General features: G+C 32.0%; 3 protein-coding genes across 3 annotated transcripts in view; all 3 read left to right on the top strand.

The window, feature by feature from the left end:
* LOC100302370 (uncharacterized) overlaps window positions 1-15,991 on the top strand; it is a gene marked incomplete in the record, with an annotated part of 74,783 nt that overhangs the window by 54,006 nt on the left and 4,786 nt on the right. The window contains 5 exon segments of the mRNA NM_001162871.1: window positions 3,894-3,903; window positions 4,389-4,397; window positions 4,904-4,912; window positions 5,624-5,632; window positions 6,222-6,230. Of these exon segments, the coding sequence (NP_001156343.1) occupies window positions 3,894-3,903; window positions 4,389-4,397; window positions 4,904-4,912; window positions 5,624-5,632; window positions 6,222-6,230 (46 nt within the window).
* On the top strand, window positions 8,704-10,068 carry LOC115033222. Its single transcript, XM_029485417.1, has 2 exons — window positions 8,704-9,296; window positions 9,462-10,068. Exons 1-2 carry the CDS (start codon window positions 8,704-8,706, stop codon window positions 10,066-10,068), a joined length of 1,200 nt encoding a protein of 399 aa, XP_029341277.1.
* On the top strand, window positions 14,373-15,584 carry LOC115033221. The gene is made up of 2 exons (XM_029485416.1): window positions 14,373-14,965; window positions 15,065-15,584. Exons 1-2 carry the CDS (start codon window positions 14,373-14,375, stop codon window positions 15,582-15,584), a joined length of 1,113 nt encoding a protein of 370 aa, XP_029341276.1.

Here is a 15,991-nt window from a genome sequence, read left to right as displayed (position 1 = left end):
TAAATATACTAAAAATATTTAAAATTTAAGTAACATTTTAACTATTTGTTTGTTTTATTTATATTAATTATACTTGTGCTGCATATTTGACTTTCATCTTTGAAAGATTGTTTAACTCAAAGTGGTGTTTTGTTAATTTAGGACATACTTTTGTAAGACTGTTACATTCTATTTTGAAAATACTAGAATAATGTTCCCATTTAATTGGAGGTAATGATGGGTTTATCTAAAATAAATATTTGTATGTATGATTAAAAATATTTACAAAGTATTTTATTTCAAAATTTATTTAAAATAATTTCACCTTCAACATTTTGTTACTAAATAATCGATTTCTAACAGTTTTTAAAAGATGTGGAGCATCCGAAAACACGTATACCTTTTTAGAACTGTTAAACGGGTTTTGAAAATAATTTTGAAAATTATCTTTTTTAGCTGACACCTACAACAATATCAGTTACATAAACATTATATATATAATTTTTACTTTTTAGTTAAATAATTGTATTTTTTTTTAAAAATGTACCCCTAAAGTGTTCCACATGGTACGGTTTGTTGATGCACCATCGCTTGTTACACCAACTACATGCCCACCTGCGTTTTCAATTAACACAATTGCTTTTATTAACAGTTTTGCAATATCAACTCCTGCAAAAATATTTTGTGTATTAATTTTTATAATATTGTATTCAATATGTATTGAAAATAAATACCTTATACAGGCCCATGAGATGCAAAAACTGCTATTGGTTGTACTACATTATCGGCTAAGCTCTGCCACATAAAAACCAATCCATGATTGGCTTTTAGATTTGAGTTTTTGTTTGATTTTATTTCATCTCTGTAATCCTCAAGTCCAGAATAGGTAAGGGTTCGACTATTAACACTAAGACTTTCCCTTAAAAACATTTCATCCAACAGCAGAATTCCTATTTTTTGATTCCCAGTTTTAGCTGAAAATTTTTTTTTAATAATTTGAACAAATTTGGATCAAAACCACATCCTATTTTCACAGCTAGTAAATGTTTCCTTATTGAGTTGACACATGGCAAGGGTAATATATTCTGTTCTCTTAAAAATGTATAACCACTAGGTGATCTATAATTAATATTTTATAATATCAATAATTCATATTATGAAATTAAAAAATATAGTTTTTGCAAAATAGGAATAAAAGTATAATCCTACCTAATTTGAAATAACAGACATAGTAGCATCCAGTTTTCACTGTATTTCCGATTCTTAGGATTTTTCATTTTTGCAGCATTAAATATTTCTTGGATTAGTTTTGTCTGGCACTCAGGTATATTAGAAGCATTTAGCATATTATTAAGACTGGAATCTGAAATGTCTTTCATCTTGTTTTGAATTTCAATCAAATCTCGTTGTAAACGAGCAATTTTTAGAGACGCTCTTGAATATTTCTGTTTAATAACATAATTATTTAACTTTTTTTAGGTGCTTGATTGTTTTCATTTTATTTGGAGAAAAATATGGTCTTTTAGACTTTCGAGATTCTTTGTTCTTAATAATATACAACAAACGTCTGCACCACAAACATATATTACTGAAACATTAAAATTATAAAATTTATATTAAATATAGTTTAAGCATAAATTAAATTTGGAATTAATATAAGATTAAAATAGTTACCTAGATCTAGAGAATTGTCCATTATTAGTTAGTATTTGTGTACAGCTTGAGTGGTGCCACTGATCAAACAATTTCTCACATTTAGGACCTAATGTTGATTGTATGTCATCATATTTTTTTATTGATCCCACACCCTGACATAGTATAGCACTGTCTAATAATTTCAATACATTTTCTATATCATCCATACATTTGGGTATATAATTTTCTGAAAGCCCTAATTTAGTTTTTGCAATTTCTTTACCATTTACTTGTATAAATATGTTTAAATCTATAATTACCAATTTCAAAATAATGAGTATTAGTTTAAAAATTGGAAGTCCACAAATTTACCTTCAGTTAGCACCAGTTGTTTCTCCAATGATCTAAATAAATCTTCTTTAAATTCACCAAGCTTAAAAAATCCAATTATTTCACCAATTCCCGGTTTATGACTGTTATTGAAGAACCATTTGTATGGAATGTTGATCAAATTAATATTCTGTCGAGCTAATTTAAAAAATTCTAAATTGTTTGAACTTTTTGAAGATATCTAAACCCAAAAGCAAGTACATAATAAGTTATATTAATTGAGCAGAATACTAAATGTACCGTCAAATAACCTTATTAATTTCTGTTGGGGCAGTATTAGTTGGAGATTTTGCAGTATAGCAATGATCTTGTGCTACACTATAAGCATCTTCAGAAATCTAAAAAAAGTTTTTATCAATTATAAAAAAAATAATAGTCAACGAGTCTAAATGAAAATAGTAATACCTTCATTTTTTTTGGTGATGGACCACTTAGTTCATCGATGTTACAATTTTGTATGTCCAAACTTGTACTATCGACACTTTCAGTGAAATAAATATTTTTTGGAATTGCTCCTGGACGAAGTTTTGATCTTTTTCGACATATCTGTCGAGAAAGAAAGACTGTTAATAATTATAATATTGAGGATTTATTAATAAAATAAAATTGATATTTAATACTTACAATATATTTACTTATACCTTGTTCAGATTCCCATGTTTTTATAATATCATCCGTCTCAAAATGTAATTCGAGAATTCTTGAACTTGGCTTTAATTGAAAGCCAATTGATTGTTCACACAGATACAACAAAGTTTCATCTTTAGGAACTAAGAAGGTACTTTTATTTTTTGTTTTACATGAAGGAACACAGCAAGTCATTTTAAACAATAATATAACAAGTTTAACAATTGACACTAGTACAAGCTACTAGAATACCGATTCACGATTTATAACAAATATTACTAATACCGAAATACTCATAAACATACGGTTAAAGATATACTTTAATACTATATCTTATTTATACTATATCATAAAATCAAAATTCAAATACATAAAAAGGCGGTAAAATATAAAATATATTATATCTATATTACCTTCTTATCATAATAATATGTAATATAGTTTAAAATTAGTTCTAAATTTCATCACATGGGCGCCACTGGTTAATTATTAACAGCTGATTTTTATAGTCACTTTGTAAATCAGTCTGGAAGCGGTTTACTATAGGGCGATGTGCAACCTGTATATCTTTAATTGTGTCACCAACACTGCTACAATCCAAATTATATAATGTTCTGTGAATTATTTCGAAACAATTGTACAAAAAAAAAAAAAACTATTGTAATATTAAGTATGTTTCATTAATATATTTTTTTTACCTATTTAAAATTGACCTAATAGGCGTTAAATAGGTTATAAATAAAAAAATATATTTTAATCCAAATTATACCAAAACAGGAAATTTTTCAAATGGAAGCTCTTATAATATACGTATTTCTAACCTATATCATTTGATATCACTTAATACAAATAAATTATACTGACTAACAATATGTACACATATCCGACTTATGTTAATGCAATAATAAACATTTGTGAAAATATTGAAGACTGCTTTTGTGAAGTAACTATAATATATAGTTTAGTATTGTATTATGATGAACTTAACGACACTTGAGTTTTCCTATATTGAGTGTTGAGATACCTCCTACTTGATAAGAACCGATAAGTTATTAAGTTAAAATTAGGATAAAAATTTGCAATTGTCAAGATTTGATATAGTTTAATATATTTATATAAAGCGCTATAAAATCATAAATATAATATAATATATTTGTAAACAGTAGAGGTATATTTGAAATGGTTATTATGTTGATAAATGAATAATTAATATAAATATAAACATAAATGACGCATTAAACTAATTTATTTTTTTAATAGGTTTTTTAAGAGGTATGCATTTTTGTGTATTTATTTATTATATTTCAAGTTATTGTAACAAAGTTATGTGTATAGTATATCATAATTTAAATTACTGTTATTTACAAAATAATAATATTTCATCAAAATCATACTAGTACAGGAAACTTCTTAAATGAAAACTCTCATACGAACCCGTATTATTTTTGTCATTATTTTTTACTTTTTAAATTCCAATTGTGACAATAACATTATAGACCTTTATATTTTGTTGTTTATTTAAGTATAAATCATTTTTTTTCAAGCCACTTATTACAATTAACTTATAATGATTAACAATACACATTTTAAATCTGACTTAACATGTTAATGACTTGCAATTTCTTTTTACCGAAATTATAATTGAAAAAAGTTATTAATTTTTAAACTAAAAGTACCTCTATTTGAAATGTCGAACTATGTGTTAATTATATATAGGTAGTATTAGTTTATTAATAATTATCTTAATTTTTTTGTAGATATTTTAGGTAAATAAGTAATTTTTTTTATTAAATTGTATATCATTAAATTGTAAAATCTTTTTACTGTGAGATTTCACACTTATATTTAAATATTATATATTTTACTCATTATGGCTTAAATTGCTATTTGTAGATACAGATAGACATTGTAGATCAGAAACGTTAGAAAAGTACATGTTGTTCATTATGTCTTAATTTAAGCATAACAATTTATTTTCAAAAATTTTCTTGTCTAAAATTAAATTTTCAATCTCTGTTGTAAAAAATGTTAGAATATAAAAAAAGCTGGATTTTATAAAATAAAAATGAATTACCCTTCATATTAGTAGAAATAATTTAGGCTATTTTAAAATAATATGCGTTCCTCAATATTATCACTATAATTTATGCATCACAATGCATACATTTTTATTAACGTTGGAGAGAACCAAAGGGGTCAATCAAATTGAATTAAACTATAAATTTCATATTGTATTATTAATAACTTTGTTATATTATTATATTTTTTACAGTTTTTATCAGTATGTATAATTTATGTTTATTCTATTATTTTTAATGTACTATATCCTGGAATGACCAGATGACAAATCAAAGATTGTTGTGTAAATACTTATTTATATCCTGTTTCAAAGTTATGTTTGTTCAGAAACTGTTCTTGAACCACCTTATTCTATTATTTTTCAAATTATTGATTTGATAAAATGTATTCATGATTATCATTAGACGCATAACCTAACAATGACTGGATTTGTTGACTCTGTCAGTCCACCATGTTGTGAAATTTAAAATTCAAAATTTAATTGATAAAAAAAAAAGTGGCCGTTCTATATTTTTACAATTTGACTATTGTCTACTGTTTCTGACTATTATTTCTTTTAGATGTATCTGAATTAATTCACTTTTCACTGTTTTTGAAGTAATTTTGATTATTCAATATAACTAATAGTTATAGATCACTTGGGAATAATATTATCTCTCTATCTTATCGTAATACAAGGATGGCTATACTAATCGCTATTTTCCAAAAGCACCTCCAATTGCAGTTTTTTTTAGTTATTTGTTTGATTTACTGTGCAATATTTAATAAAATAAATTCACGATTAAAGTTTAGAATGCCATTATATAACTACTGAAAGACTTTTTCCCCTAAAATCTATATTATTACATTAATTTTGATATAATATAAATGTACCTACAATCTATTTTAATTAATTTATCTTTATTAACTACAGGTGGACGTGGTAAGTGTTATTTATTTGTTTTTAATATGTATTTGGTATATAATAATGTTATTTTGCGTAGAAATTGTCCTTTAAATGTTTGGATTCTGAATGAAGATGTAATATAAATTAAAAATGTTTGTGATTTCGATGAAGTCCATACAAATTTTAATTTTAAATGGTCGTAAAATACATTTCTACTTTATATTTTCAATATTTTTTAAAGCAGTTACTTTAAGAAACGACGTTTCAAATTTTAAATTATTTGAAAGAACTTTTTTACGTGATAAAACCCTCCGGCGACAGGGGAGGGTACGACTCCAGTCGGGAAACCAGCTTTTCTGGGTTTTTTTCTTTTATATTTAAATTTTTTTCGTACCATTTTTTTGCAAAAAATTTCACTTCCTATCTTGTTTTAATATGTGTGGCTATATGGGTATACCAACTATTCGTTCTTATGCACAAGTACCCACCTATAATTGTTGTTGTACGTATCCAAATTTTGTTTTGACATTTTCAATGGGGTGTAGTTTTGATGTATTTGTTTGATTAACTGTACAACATTTAGTATAATAAATTAATTATATGAAGGACTTATTATTTTTTACAGTAGATGCATGTACGTATTATTTATTAACTTTGAATATGTGATATGTACCTACCTACATAATATTATAATTTTGCATTGTAATTTTCTTTTAAATGTTTAGATTCTGACTGGAGCTATAATATCATAGAAAAATGTTTGTGATTTCAAAGAAGGTTCATATCAGGGACTTTAACCTTACCTAAATTAATTTGTCTTGAAACTGAAACCCTTTAAATATTAGGAATCAGAACCTCAATAAAACCTTTACTTAAATTAATTTTAATAGCAGAACCTCGCCGGAGCCCTTATTTCAATTAATTTAGAGCCAGAACTTTACCGGAATCGATATTTTCACTTTTATGGAAAGGTATTTTAAGATTAATTTTGGTTTATTATTTGAAACGGGGTTGTACATTAAATGACAGTGATGAGTACATTTTTTATTTTTTTTTTGTTTTATGCTTAGTCCTAAGCAAACGTTAGGAAAATAGGATATCTGGTTGAAAATTTGTATTGAACCGCCGTGATTGACGCTCCAATATATTATTATAATTTTTAAAGAACCTAACCAGATTATTTTACATAAGTATGAATCCAAAACAGGAAACGAAATGTTCATTTTTTAAGAACCGGAAAGAAACAAAAACCTGTATTTTCGTTTTTTTTTTTTAAAGAATTATGGCGATCGATGTTTGATATTTTTAAAGCAGTACCTTTTTAGTTGTTACACTAGATACAATTTGCTATTAGAAACCTTTATTAATGTTTAAAATTGAACCATTTATTTCTGCTATAGAACGATGTACATGACGTTGCTCCCCACCCCCACCTTGTCCGAATGATTTCAAAATACCACCAAATAATTGCAAATCCAGTTTCGTTAATTGCAAATCGTACAGTTTTGAGTAAAATCAAATTCAAAATTGGGGAGGCCAACTTCATGTTGCCCCCCACTTTGTCCGATTGACTTCAAACTACTGCCAATTAATTGCAAACTAATTGCAACTAATTGCAAATCGAGTTTTGCCAATTGTAAATCATTTTTTGAAATTAATTTGCAATTTTTTGGTGGTATTTTGAAATCATTCGGACAAAGTGGGGGGGAGGCAACTTCGCGTACATTATAGAACGTGTAGGTACATTATTTACAAAAAACATACAAGCACACCGCTCCACTCAGAGTTCAAAATACATTACTAATAAATGATAAAAATACTAATCATGAAAAAAAATACTTTGTAATATTATAAACTGATACATGGTCTCCGTCCTCGAAAAATTTTGTTTTATAATGATTGAGTTTAAATTTTACATATAAATAACTTTGGCTTTGGTAGTGGGTGATGAATTTCACGCGTAGTCTACTAAGTATAATATAGCAGATTGACTTATCGGTATTTTACAAATTAATCGCTGACGACTGACAAATATAGCACACGTCGTATTTGTAAATTTATTAGTTTGATCCCAATTACTGTAAATCTATTATTTAAAACCATATTGTGTATTTAAATTAATATAATTCATACACCTTTACCGAAAATTATGTGGTACACAGGTTTATTTTTCAGATGAGTTAAGACACTTTTCTCATAAACTTTCATGCTGAGTCATTATTTAGAGAATTATACTTTTTAATTTTTAATTTTTAAATGAATCTTTTAATTTAAAAAAAAAATTTGGATACCATATACATTTTGGATATCAACCAAAGTTTTATAACCAAATGTTGTATCTTTGCAGTGAAATTGAATAGACATTTGTCAATTATTAAAAAGCATAGGTAGTTTACAAAAGGATAAGTGATAATACGGTTTGATGTCTTAAATTTCCTAAATGAGTAATACTATATTTTTAAATAGCAACTTTTAGTTCCAAGCCTACAAATTGCTTTATACTCGGATATAACTGAAAAGTTCATAACATGCATATTATACCATAATATATTTTACTATAAATAAATACATATTTGTCGAAATTATAAACAAAACACCCTATATTATAATGTAGTGTATAAGTAATATATTCACGCTGTAGTTCAGTAGACGCTGACTATGCATTTGTATAATACTATAGCATATATGTCTTGTGTAGTATACATAGTTAGTCGTTGATTTGTATTACTCCTCGTAACACTATTGTACATTGTATCATTATACTTATTATTATATTATATATTATATCCGATTTTATTATTATTTACCTTTAACTTCTGTATATCTGTGTACTTCAACAGGTTATGGGCCCAGTAGTAAGGTCTTTATAATAAAGTTGTGAATAGTTATTAAAATAATAATTGATTAACGAATTGCGTGTTTTGTGTACAGACAGTGTACATCAATAACAATTCGCGAAGTAAGTGCAGTGTAGTGTGAGTGCGTTTGTTAGTGTGCAGATAGTGTACATTTACGTTTTTTTAAATATGGAGAACGAACAATATAAAATCAAAAAACTCAAAGATGCATCAAATTGGGACATGTGGAAATTTCAAATTAAGGTAATCATGAATGCAACTGAAATATTTGATGTAGTAACAGGAAAATCAAAGAAACCAATTTTAGCAAAAATCGGTAATGAAACTGAAGATGAAGCGAGAAAAAGGCATAGTGTTGATTTTGCAATATGGAAAAGGGCAGATAATAAGGCTCAAAAATGTATCGTCAAATCGTTAGATGAACAACCTCTACAATACATTATGAACTGTGACACAGCAAATGGTATGTGGAACAAATTACTTAGTGTGTACGAACAGATGTCGGACACAAGCATAACAATAGTACAACAAAAGTTCTATCGTTATACAATGGATCCAAAAGACAATATAGCAGGTCATATTTCAAAATTAGAAAATCTAAGTAGACAACTAAAACAATTGGGAGAACCTATCTCAGAATCAATGTTGATTACAAAAATTTTGATTACATTACCTGATAGCTATAGGCACTTCTACAGTGCATGGGACTCAATGAATAGTGCAAACAGAACACTAGAACAGTTAACCACTCGATTGATGGTGGAAGAAACACGACAAGTGCAAGGACAGGAGGTCCGTGACGATGGTGCTGAGAGTAGTGCTTTGACTGCAACCAAAGGCAAGTATAATAAAAGTAAAAAATACGTTAGTAAAAATGATAATACAAAACCAGGAAAATGCCATCACTATAAAAAACCAGGACATTGGAAAAGGGACTGCAGGATATTCAAAAAGGAACAAGAAAAATAGAAATCAACTTCCGGTTTGGCGCTTATTGGTGTACAAAGAAAAATTGAAGAAATCGACGACTCAGACAAATGGTATATAGACTCAGGTGCAAGCGACCACATGACAAATCGAAAAGAGTGGTTCGTCGATTATAAACATTTTGATGTGCATTCTCTTGTACGTATTGGAGATGGTAAGCACATTATGGCAGTCGGAAAAGGTAACATAAATATTCATACTTATGTTGACAATAAGTGGATAAAAGGCTACTTAGAAAATGTTTTATATGTACCTGATCTAAAGGTAAATTTATTCTCTTGTGGGGCATGCCTTGATAAAGGAATTACAATAGTGACAGACAGTAAAGGTTGCACATTTAAAACTAATAATCGTGTAATTGCAGTCGGTGTTCGTGAGGATAAATTGTTTACAATGCTAATCAAAACAGATATACCACAGGAAATTGGACACTGTGCTAACGTTGCAGTTAAGAAATTAATATTGGAACACTGGCACAAAATACTATGTCATCAGAATTTCAAACATGTTCGTGAGTATTTAAAACACAATGAAATACAATTTACAGATATACAAGGACACGAAGACTCCCGGCTTTCGGCGCCTTGCGGCTACAACCGCGGACCTCACATTAGCGCTGTGCGCTAGTCGAGAGCCGCGGAGGTTCACGGTCGACGTACGGTGGCCCAGTACGCCGGCCGCGCGTCGTCTAAGGACCACGAGCACCGGGACCGAGGTCCCGTACCAAGAAGACAGGCCAAGTGCCGCCTGAATTCGCCTGGTCCGGCTGTGTGCTATCTCCACACCGAGTATTTCTGGTAACGCCCAACCTCCGGTGATACTACACCGGTATAGCGGCTAAACACCCGAGAGGAACTGACAACGAACCGGAGACTCGCGCCCCCGGGTCGTGGCGGCCGTTCATCAGAGGTTTTCGCCTGTCAGCGAGAACTTAAAATAAGCATCTATTGACTTAACCACAAAGTATTCGTAAGAAAACTGCCCCCACGATTCCTACCGGCAACGGACGTCCAGGGGCGTGAACCATCTCTGGACGCCCGCGGTGAGCGGCGTCGTTGCCGACGGGGCCCCGCTCACTCCCGTGGTACTGAAGTGTCTTCAGTAGACTGTCACCCCCTGGAGAGCTACCAGTTTAGTCCGGCAAGACCAAGGCATTGGTTTGCCTTCACCGCGGACGAGCGTCCGCGAGGTGCGAAACTAATCTTGGCCACCACCCTTTCGAACCGTCATCAGCAAGGACCCGTATCTTGGGGTCAGTCTGGCCGAACGTCCCGACCCGGTGCCTGCTGAGCCGTTGACGCCCTGCCCAAACTGATGAAAGCCCTGCCTTTCAATCTAAAGGTGGGACATTGTGCGGCGACCAACCTCGCTTGACGACTTAGGGGCTCGTAAGCAGACGAGCCGTCAGCCGCGAGCCCGCAAGCACTCACCGCTGTGTCCCAGAGACATGCCCGGACCCGGCTTACACTGAGACGCCCGGCTGCTGGACGGAGCGAGCTCCGGCGCCCGTGCTCTCAACTCGTGTTAAGAGCACCACCGGCTGGGTTGGTAGCTAACCCAACCGGCGACCGTGAACCGGCCCAGAGGACATTCTGTCCGGAACTACGGGTCATTTGATCGAAGCTGTCCGCGGCCGGGTATTAGTTATTCGCCGGCTACCTGACTCGGCGAACCGAGGGAACCGGGCGTTCCCCAATCCGCAACCCGGGGACGCGATCTACACCGTGCGTCCACGGTCGCGAAACTCACAGCTAGGCGGGCTGTGGTTTCGCTAGATAGATATACAAGGACAGTTATTCTGTGAACCATGCATCTATGGCAAACAGCATAAGGAGACGTTCACTCAGAGCGAAACAATAACAACTGAACCAGGGCAAATAATACACAGCGACGTATGTGGACCCATGGAAGAGAATTCACTAGGAGGTAAAAAATATTTCATTATATTTAAAGATGATTATTCTAAATATACTATGTCTATTTTATGAAACATAAATCTGAGGTTAAAGAAAAACTTAATTGTTTTCTGAGTATGGTTAAAACTCAAACGAAAAATGTTATTAAAACTATTAGAAGTGACTGTGGATTAGAGTATAAGAATTCCGAAGTTCAATCAATTCTAAATCATCTTGGTATAAAGCATGAAACAGGTGTACCTTATACTCCTGAACAAAATGGAAAAGCTGAACGTTCAATGAGGACTATTTGTGAGGCAGCCAGAACAATGATATATGCCAAGAATTTTCCAAAATACTGTGGGCAGAAGCAGTCAATACAATAGTGTTCTCATTAAATTATACTGGTAATTCAGGGAAAGTATGTAAAACTCCATACGAGTTATGGTTTGATAAACTCCCTAAAATAGAAAAGTTGGTAGAATTTGGAATAAATGCATATAGTTTAGTTCCAAAACAACGATGGAGGAAGTGGGATGCGAAAAGTCAAAAAGGATACTTTGTTGGATATTCAGAAACTTCAAAAGGGTATCGTATTTGGTATAAAGAAAATAACGAGGTGACACTTAGTAGAGACGTCATTTTCAAGGATGAAAATGTTGTAAATGACCAACTTGTAGAATGTTCTAATAATTTAAATGATAGTAACAACATTGATGTTCTTTGTTTACACAACGATGGCACATTAGAACACAGCAATAAACCAGAAGGAGATGATGTCACAGAAAATGAATTTGGACCAATAAGTGTAGATCTTGAAAATCAAGAACATGAACACGGAAATGGGTCAAATGTCAATGTGTACAACTTGCGAGACAGAAGTAATATTAAGAAACCATTTCGTTATGATAATTCAGAATTTTTCGTAGTCGAATCCGATCCATTGAATTTCAAGGAAGCTGTGGAGTCACAAAATTCAGAAAAATGGATGGAAGCTATGAACAATGAAATGGAATCTCTTGAAAAAAACGGAACTTGGTCTCTCGTAAAGTTACCTAAGGACAGAACTATTGTAAACTGTGGTTGGGTGTATAGAACAAAATACAATGTTAATTTACATATTGATCGATACTAGGCTAGGCTAGTAGCAAAAGGGTATAGTCAAATATTCGGTATTGATTTTAATGAAACGTTTAGTCCTGTAGTAAAGTTTGATTCAATTCGGTCTATATTAGCTATATCAGCAGCAGAACAATTACAACTTCGACAATTTGACATTCAAACAGCGTTTTTATATGGAGATTTGGACGAAGAAATTTACATGAGACAACCAGATGGGTTCAACGATGGTACTGAAATGGTGTGCAGACTTCAACGCAGTTTATATGGTATAAAACAGTCACCACGATGTTGGAACATAAAGTTTAAAACTTTTCTTCTTAACTTTAATCTATTAGAAACAAAAGCAGATCCCTGTGTTTTTGTTAATAGAGAAAATAACAAAGTATTAATCGTCGCTATATTTCTTGATGATGGTCTAGTTGCAGCTACATCGAGTGAGGATGTAAATGCATTAATGGAATATTTGAGACAACATTTCAATATTACCAAAGGAGAATTGAATCAATTTTTAGGTACAGAAATTGAGCAAAAATCTGATGGATCAATTGTAATGCACCAAGGGTTGTATTGTAAAAGAATATTGAAGAAGTTCAATATGACTGACGCAAATCCAGTTCAAATACCAGCAGACCCTCAACATTCATTAGATGACAAGCAACAAAATACTAATCTAATTAGTAAAGTCCCATATCGTGAAGCAGTCGGAAGCTTATTATATCTCAGTCAGATTACAAGACCAGACATAACTTTTTCAGTAAATCTAGTTAGTAGATACATCGAGGATCCAAAGGAACAACACTGGACAGCAGTGAAACGAATTTTTAAATATATAAAGGGAACTATTAATTTTGGATTGATATTTAGTTCTAGACAAAAACTCATGTTAAAGGGATACAGTGATGCTGACTATGCAGGTGACTTGGATACAATAAGGTCAACATCAGGGTCAGTATTTACATTAGGATCTGGAAGTATAGCATGGAGTTCACGTCGTCAACAGTGTGTTAGCCTTAGCACAACTGAATCAGAGTACATAGCTTTAAGTCAAGCAGTACAAGAATTAACTTGGTTAAAATTGTTTTTAGGTGAATTGCTGGACCAGCCAAAAATGGTGCCAACAATGTATGGAGACAATCAAAGTGCGATTAAACTCGTAAAAAATCCAGTGTTTCATAGAAAAACAAAGCACATAGATGTTCGCTACCACTATATAAGAGAAAAGTTCAATGAGGGATTGTTTTCATTGGAGTACATATCCAGCAAGGAGCAGATTACGGACATTATGACAAAGCCAACTCCACGAACGCGGTTCAATGAGCTAAGGGAGATGTTAGGAGTTATAAATATTGATGTATAAGGGTGTATTGTTTAAGGGAAAGTGTTGAAATTATAAACAAAACACCCTATATAATGTAGTGTATAAGTAATATATTCACGATGTAGTTCAGTAGACGCTGACTATGCATTTGTATAATACTATAGCATATATGTCTTGTGTAGTGTAGCCGGGTATACATAGTTAGTCGTTGATTTGTATTACGCCTCGTAACACTATTGTACATCGTATCATTATACTTATTATTATATAATATATATCCGATTTTATTATTATTTACCTTTAACTTCTGTATATCTGTGTACTTCAACAGGTTATGGGCCCAGTAGTAAGTCTTTATAATAAAGTTGTGAATAGTTATAAGATAATAATTGATTAACGAATTGCGTGTTTTGTGTACAGACAGTTTACATCAATAATAATTCGCGAAGTAAGTGCATTGTAGTGTGAGTGCGTTTGTTAGTGTGCAGATAGTGTATATTTACGTTTTTTTAAATATGGAGAACGAACAATATAAAATCAACAAACTCAAAGATGCATCAAATTGGGACATGTGGAAATTTCAAATTAAGGTAATCATGAATGCAGCTGAAATATTTGATGTAGTAACAGGAAAATTAAAGAAACCAATTTTAGCAAAAATCGGTAATGCAACTGAAGATGAAGCGAGAAAAAGGCATAGCGTTGATTTTTCAATATGGAAAAGGGCAGATAATAAGGCTCAAAAATGTATTGTCACATCGTTAGATGAACAACCTCTACAATACATTATGAACTGTGACACAGCAAATGGTATGTGGAACAAATTACTTAGTGTGTATGAACAGATGTCGGACACAAGCATAACAATAGTACAACAAAAGTTCTATCGTTATACAATGGATCCAAAAGACAATATAGCAGGTCATATTTCAAAATTAGAAAATCTAAGTAGACAACTAAAACAATTGGGAGAACCTATCTCAGAATCAATGTTGATTACAAAAATTTTGATGACATTACCTGATACCTATAGGCACTTCTACAGTGCATGGGACTCAATGCATAGTGCAAACAGAACGCTAGAACAGTTAACCACTCGATTGATGTTGGAAGAAACACGACAAGTGCAAGGACAGGAGGTCCGTGATGATGGTGCTGAAAGTAGTGCTTTGACTGCAACCAAAGGCAAGTATAATAAAAGTCAAAAATACGTGAGTAAAAATGATAATACAAAACCAGGAAAATGCAATCATTGTAAAAAAACAGGACATTGAAAAAGGGACTACAGGATATTCAAAAAGGAACAAGAAGAAAATAAATCAACTTCCGGTTTGGCGCTTATTGGTGCACTAAGAAAAATTGAAGAAATCGACGACTCAGACAAATGGTATGTAGACTCAGGTGCGAGCGACCACATGACAAATCGAAAAGAGTGGTTCGTCGATTGTAAACATTTTGATGTGCATTCTCATGTACGTATTGGAGATGGTAAGCACATTATGGCAGTCGGAAAAGGTAACATAAATATTCATACTTATGTTGACAATAAGTGGATAAAAGGCTACTTAGAAAATGTTTTGTATGTACCTGATCTAAAGGTAAATTTATTTTCTTGTGGGGCATGCCTTGATAAAGGAATAACAATGGTGACAGACTGTAAAGGTTGCACATTTAAAATTAATAATCGTGTAATTGCAGTCGGTGTTCGTGAGGATAAATTGTTTACAATGCTAATCAAAACAGATATTCCACAGGAAATTGGACACTGTGTTAACGTTGCAGTTAAGAAATTAACATTAGAATACTGACACAAAATACCATGTCATCAGGATGTCAAACATGTTCGTGAGTATTTAACTAGTGCTGTTCGGTCAGACCGATATTTTTATTAACCGGTCAACCGGACCGGGTTTGACCGGTTAGATCGTTACTACCTTAATTCGGTCAAGACCGAATTCGGTCATTTCGGTTAAATCAGTCAGGATAATTCGACCAAAACTGTTTAATCGGTCTTGACCGAATTTAGTATTATCAATTATGTAAGTACTATGTAGTGCTGTTCGGTCAGACCGATTTTTTTTATTAACCGGTCGACCGAACCAGTTTTTACCGGTTGACCGTTACTGTCTTAACTCTTAATTCACCCAATCGGTCTTTTTTCGGTTAAACCGGTCGACGGTCGAAATGGTTAAACCCGGTCAATCTAGTTAAATCG

The sequence above is a fragment of the Acyrthosiphon pisum genome, chromosome X, assembly GCF_005508785.2.
Source record: "Acyrthosiphon pisum isolate AL4f chromosome X, pea_aphid_22Mar2018_4r6ur, whole genome shotgun sequence".
Lineage (NCBI taxonomy): Eukaryota > Metazoa > Arthropoda > Insecta > Hemiptera > Aphididae > Acyrthosiphon > Acyrthosiphon pisum.
The sequence above is the reverse complement of the archived record's forward strand: the minus strand, read 5'-3'. Positions and strand labels throughout refer to the sequence as shown.

Coding starts and splice junctions, on each gene's coding strand:
- LOC115033221 (XM_029485416.1), top strand. CDS start 14,373: ATGAATGCAGCTGAAATATTTGATGTAGTAACAGGAAAATTAAAGAAA. Junction 14,966..15,064: donor TTGACTGCAACCAAAGGCAA/GTATAATAAAAG, acceptor AAGGGACTACAG/GATATTCAAAAAGGAACAAG.
- LOC115033222 (XM_029485417.1), top strand. CDS start 8,704: ATGAATGCAACTGAAATATTTGATGTAGTAACAGGAAAATCAAAGAAA. Junction 9,297..9,461: donor TTGACTGCAACCAAAGGCAA/GTATAATAAAAG, acceptor TGGTGTACAAAG/AAAAATTGAAGAAATCGACG.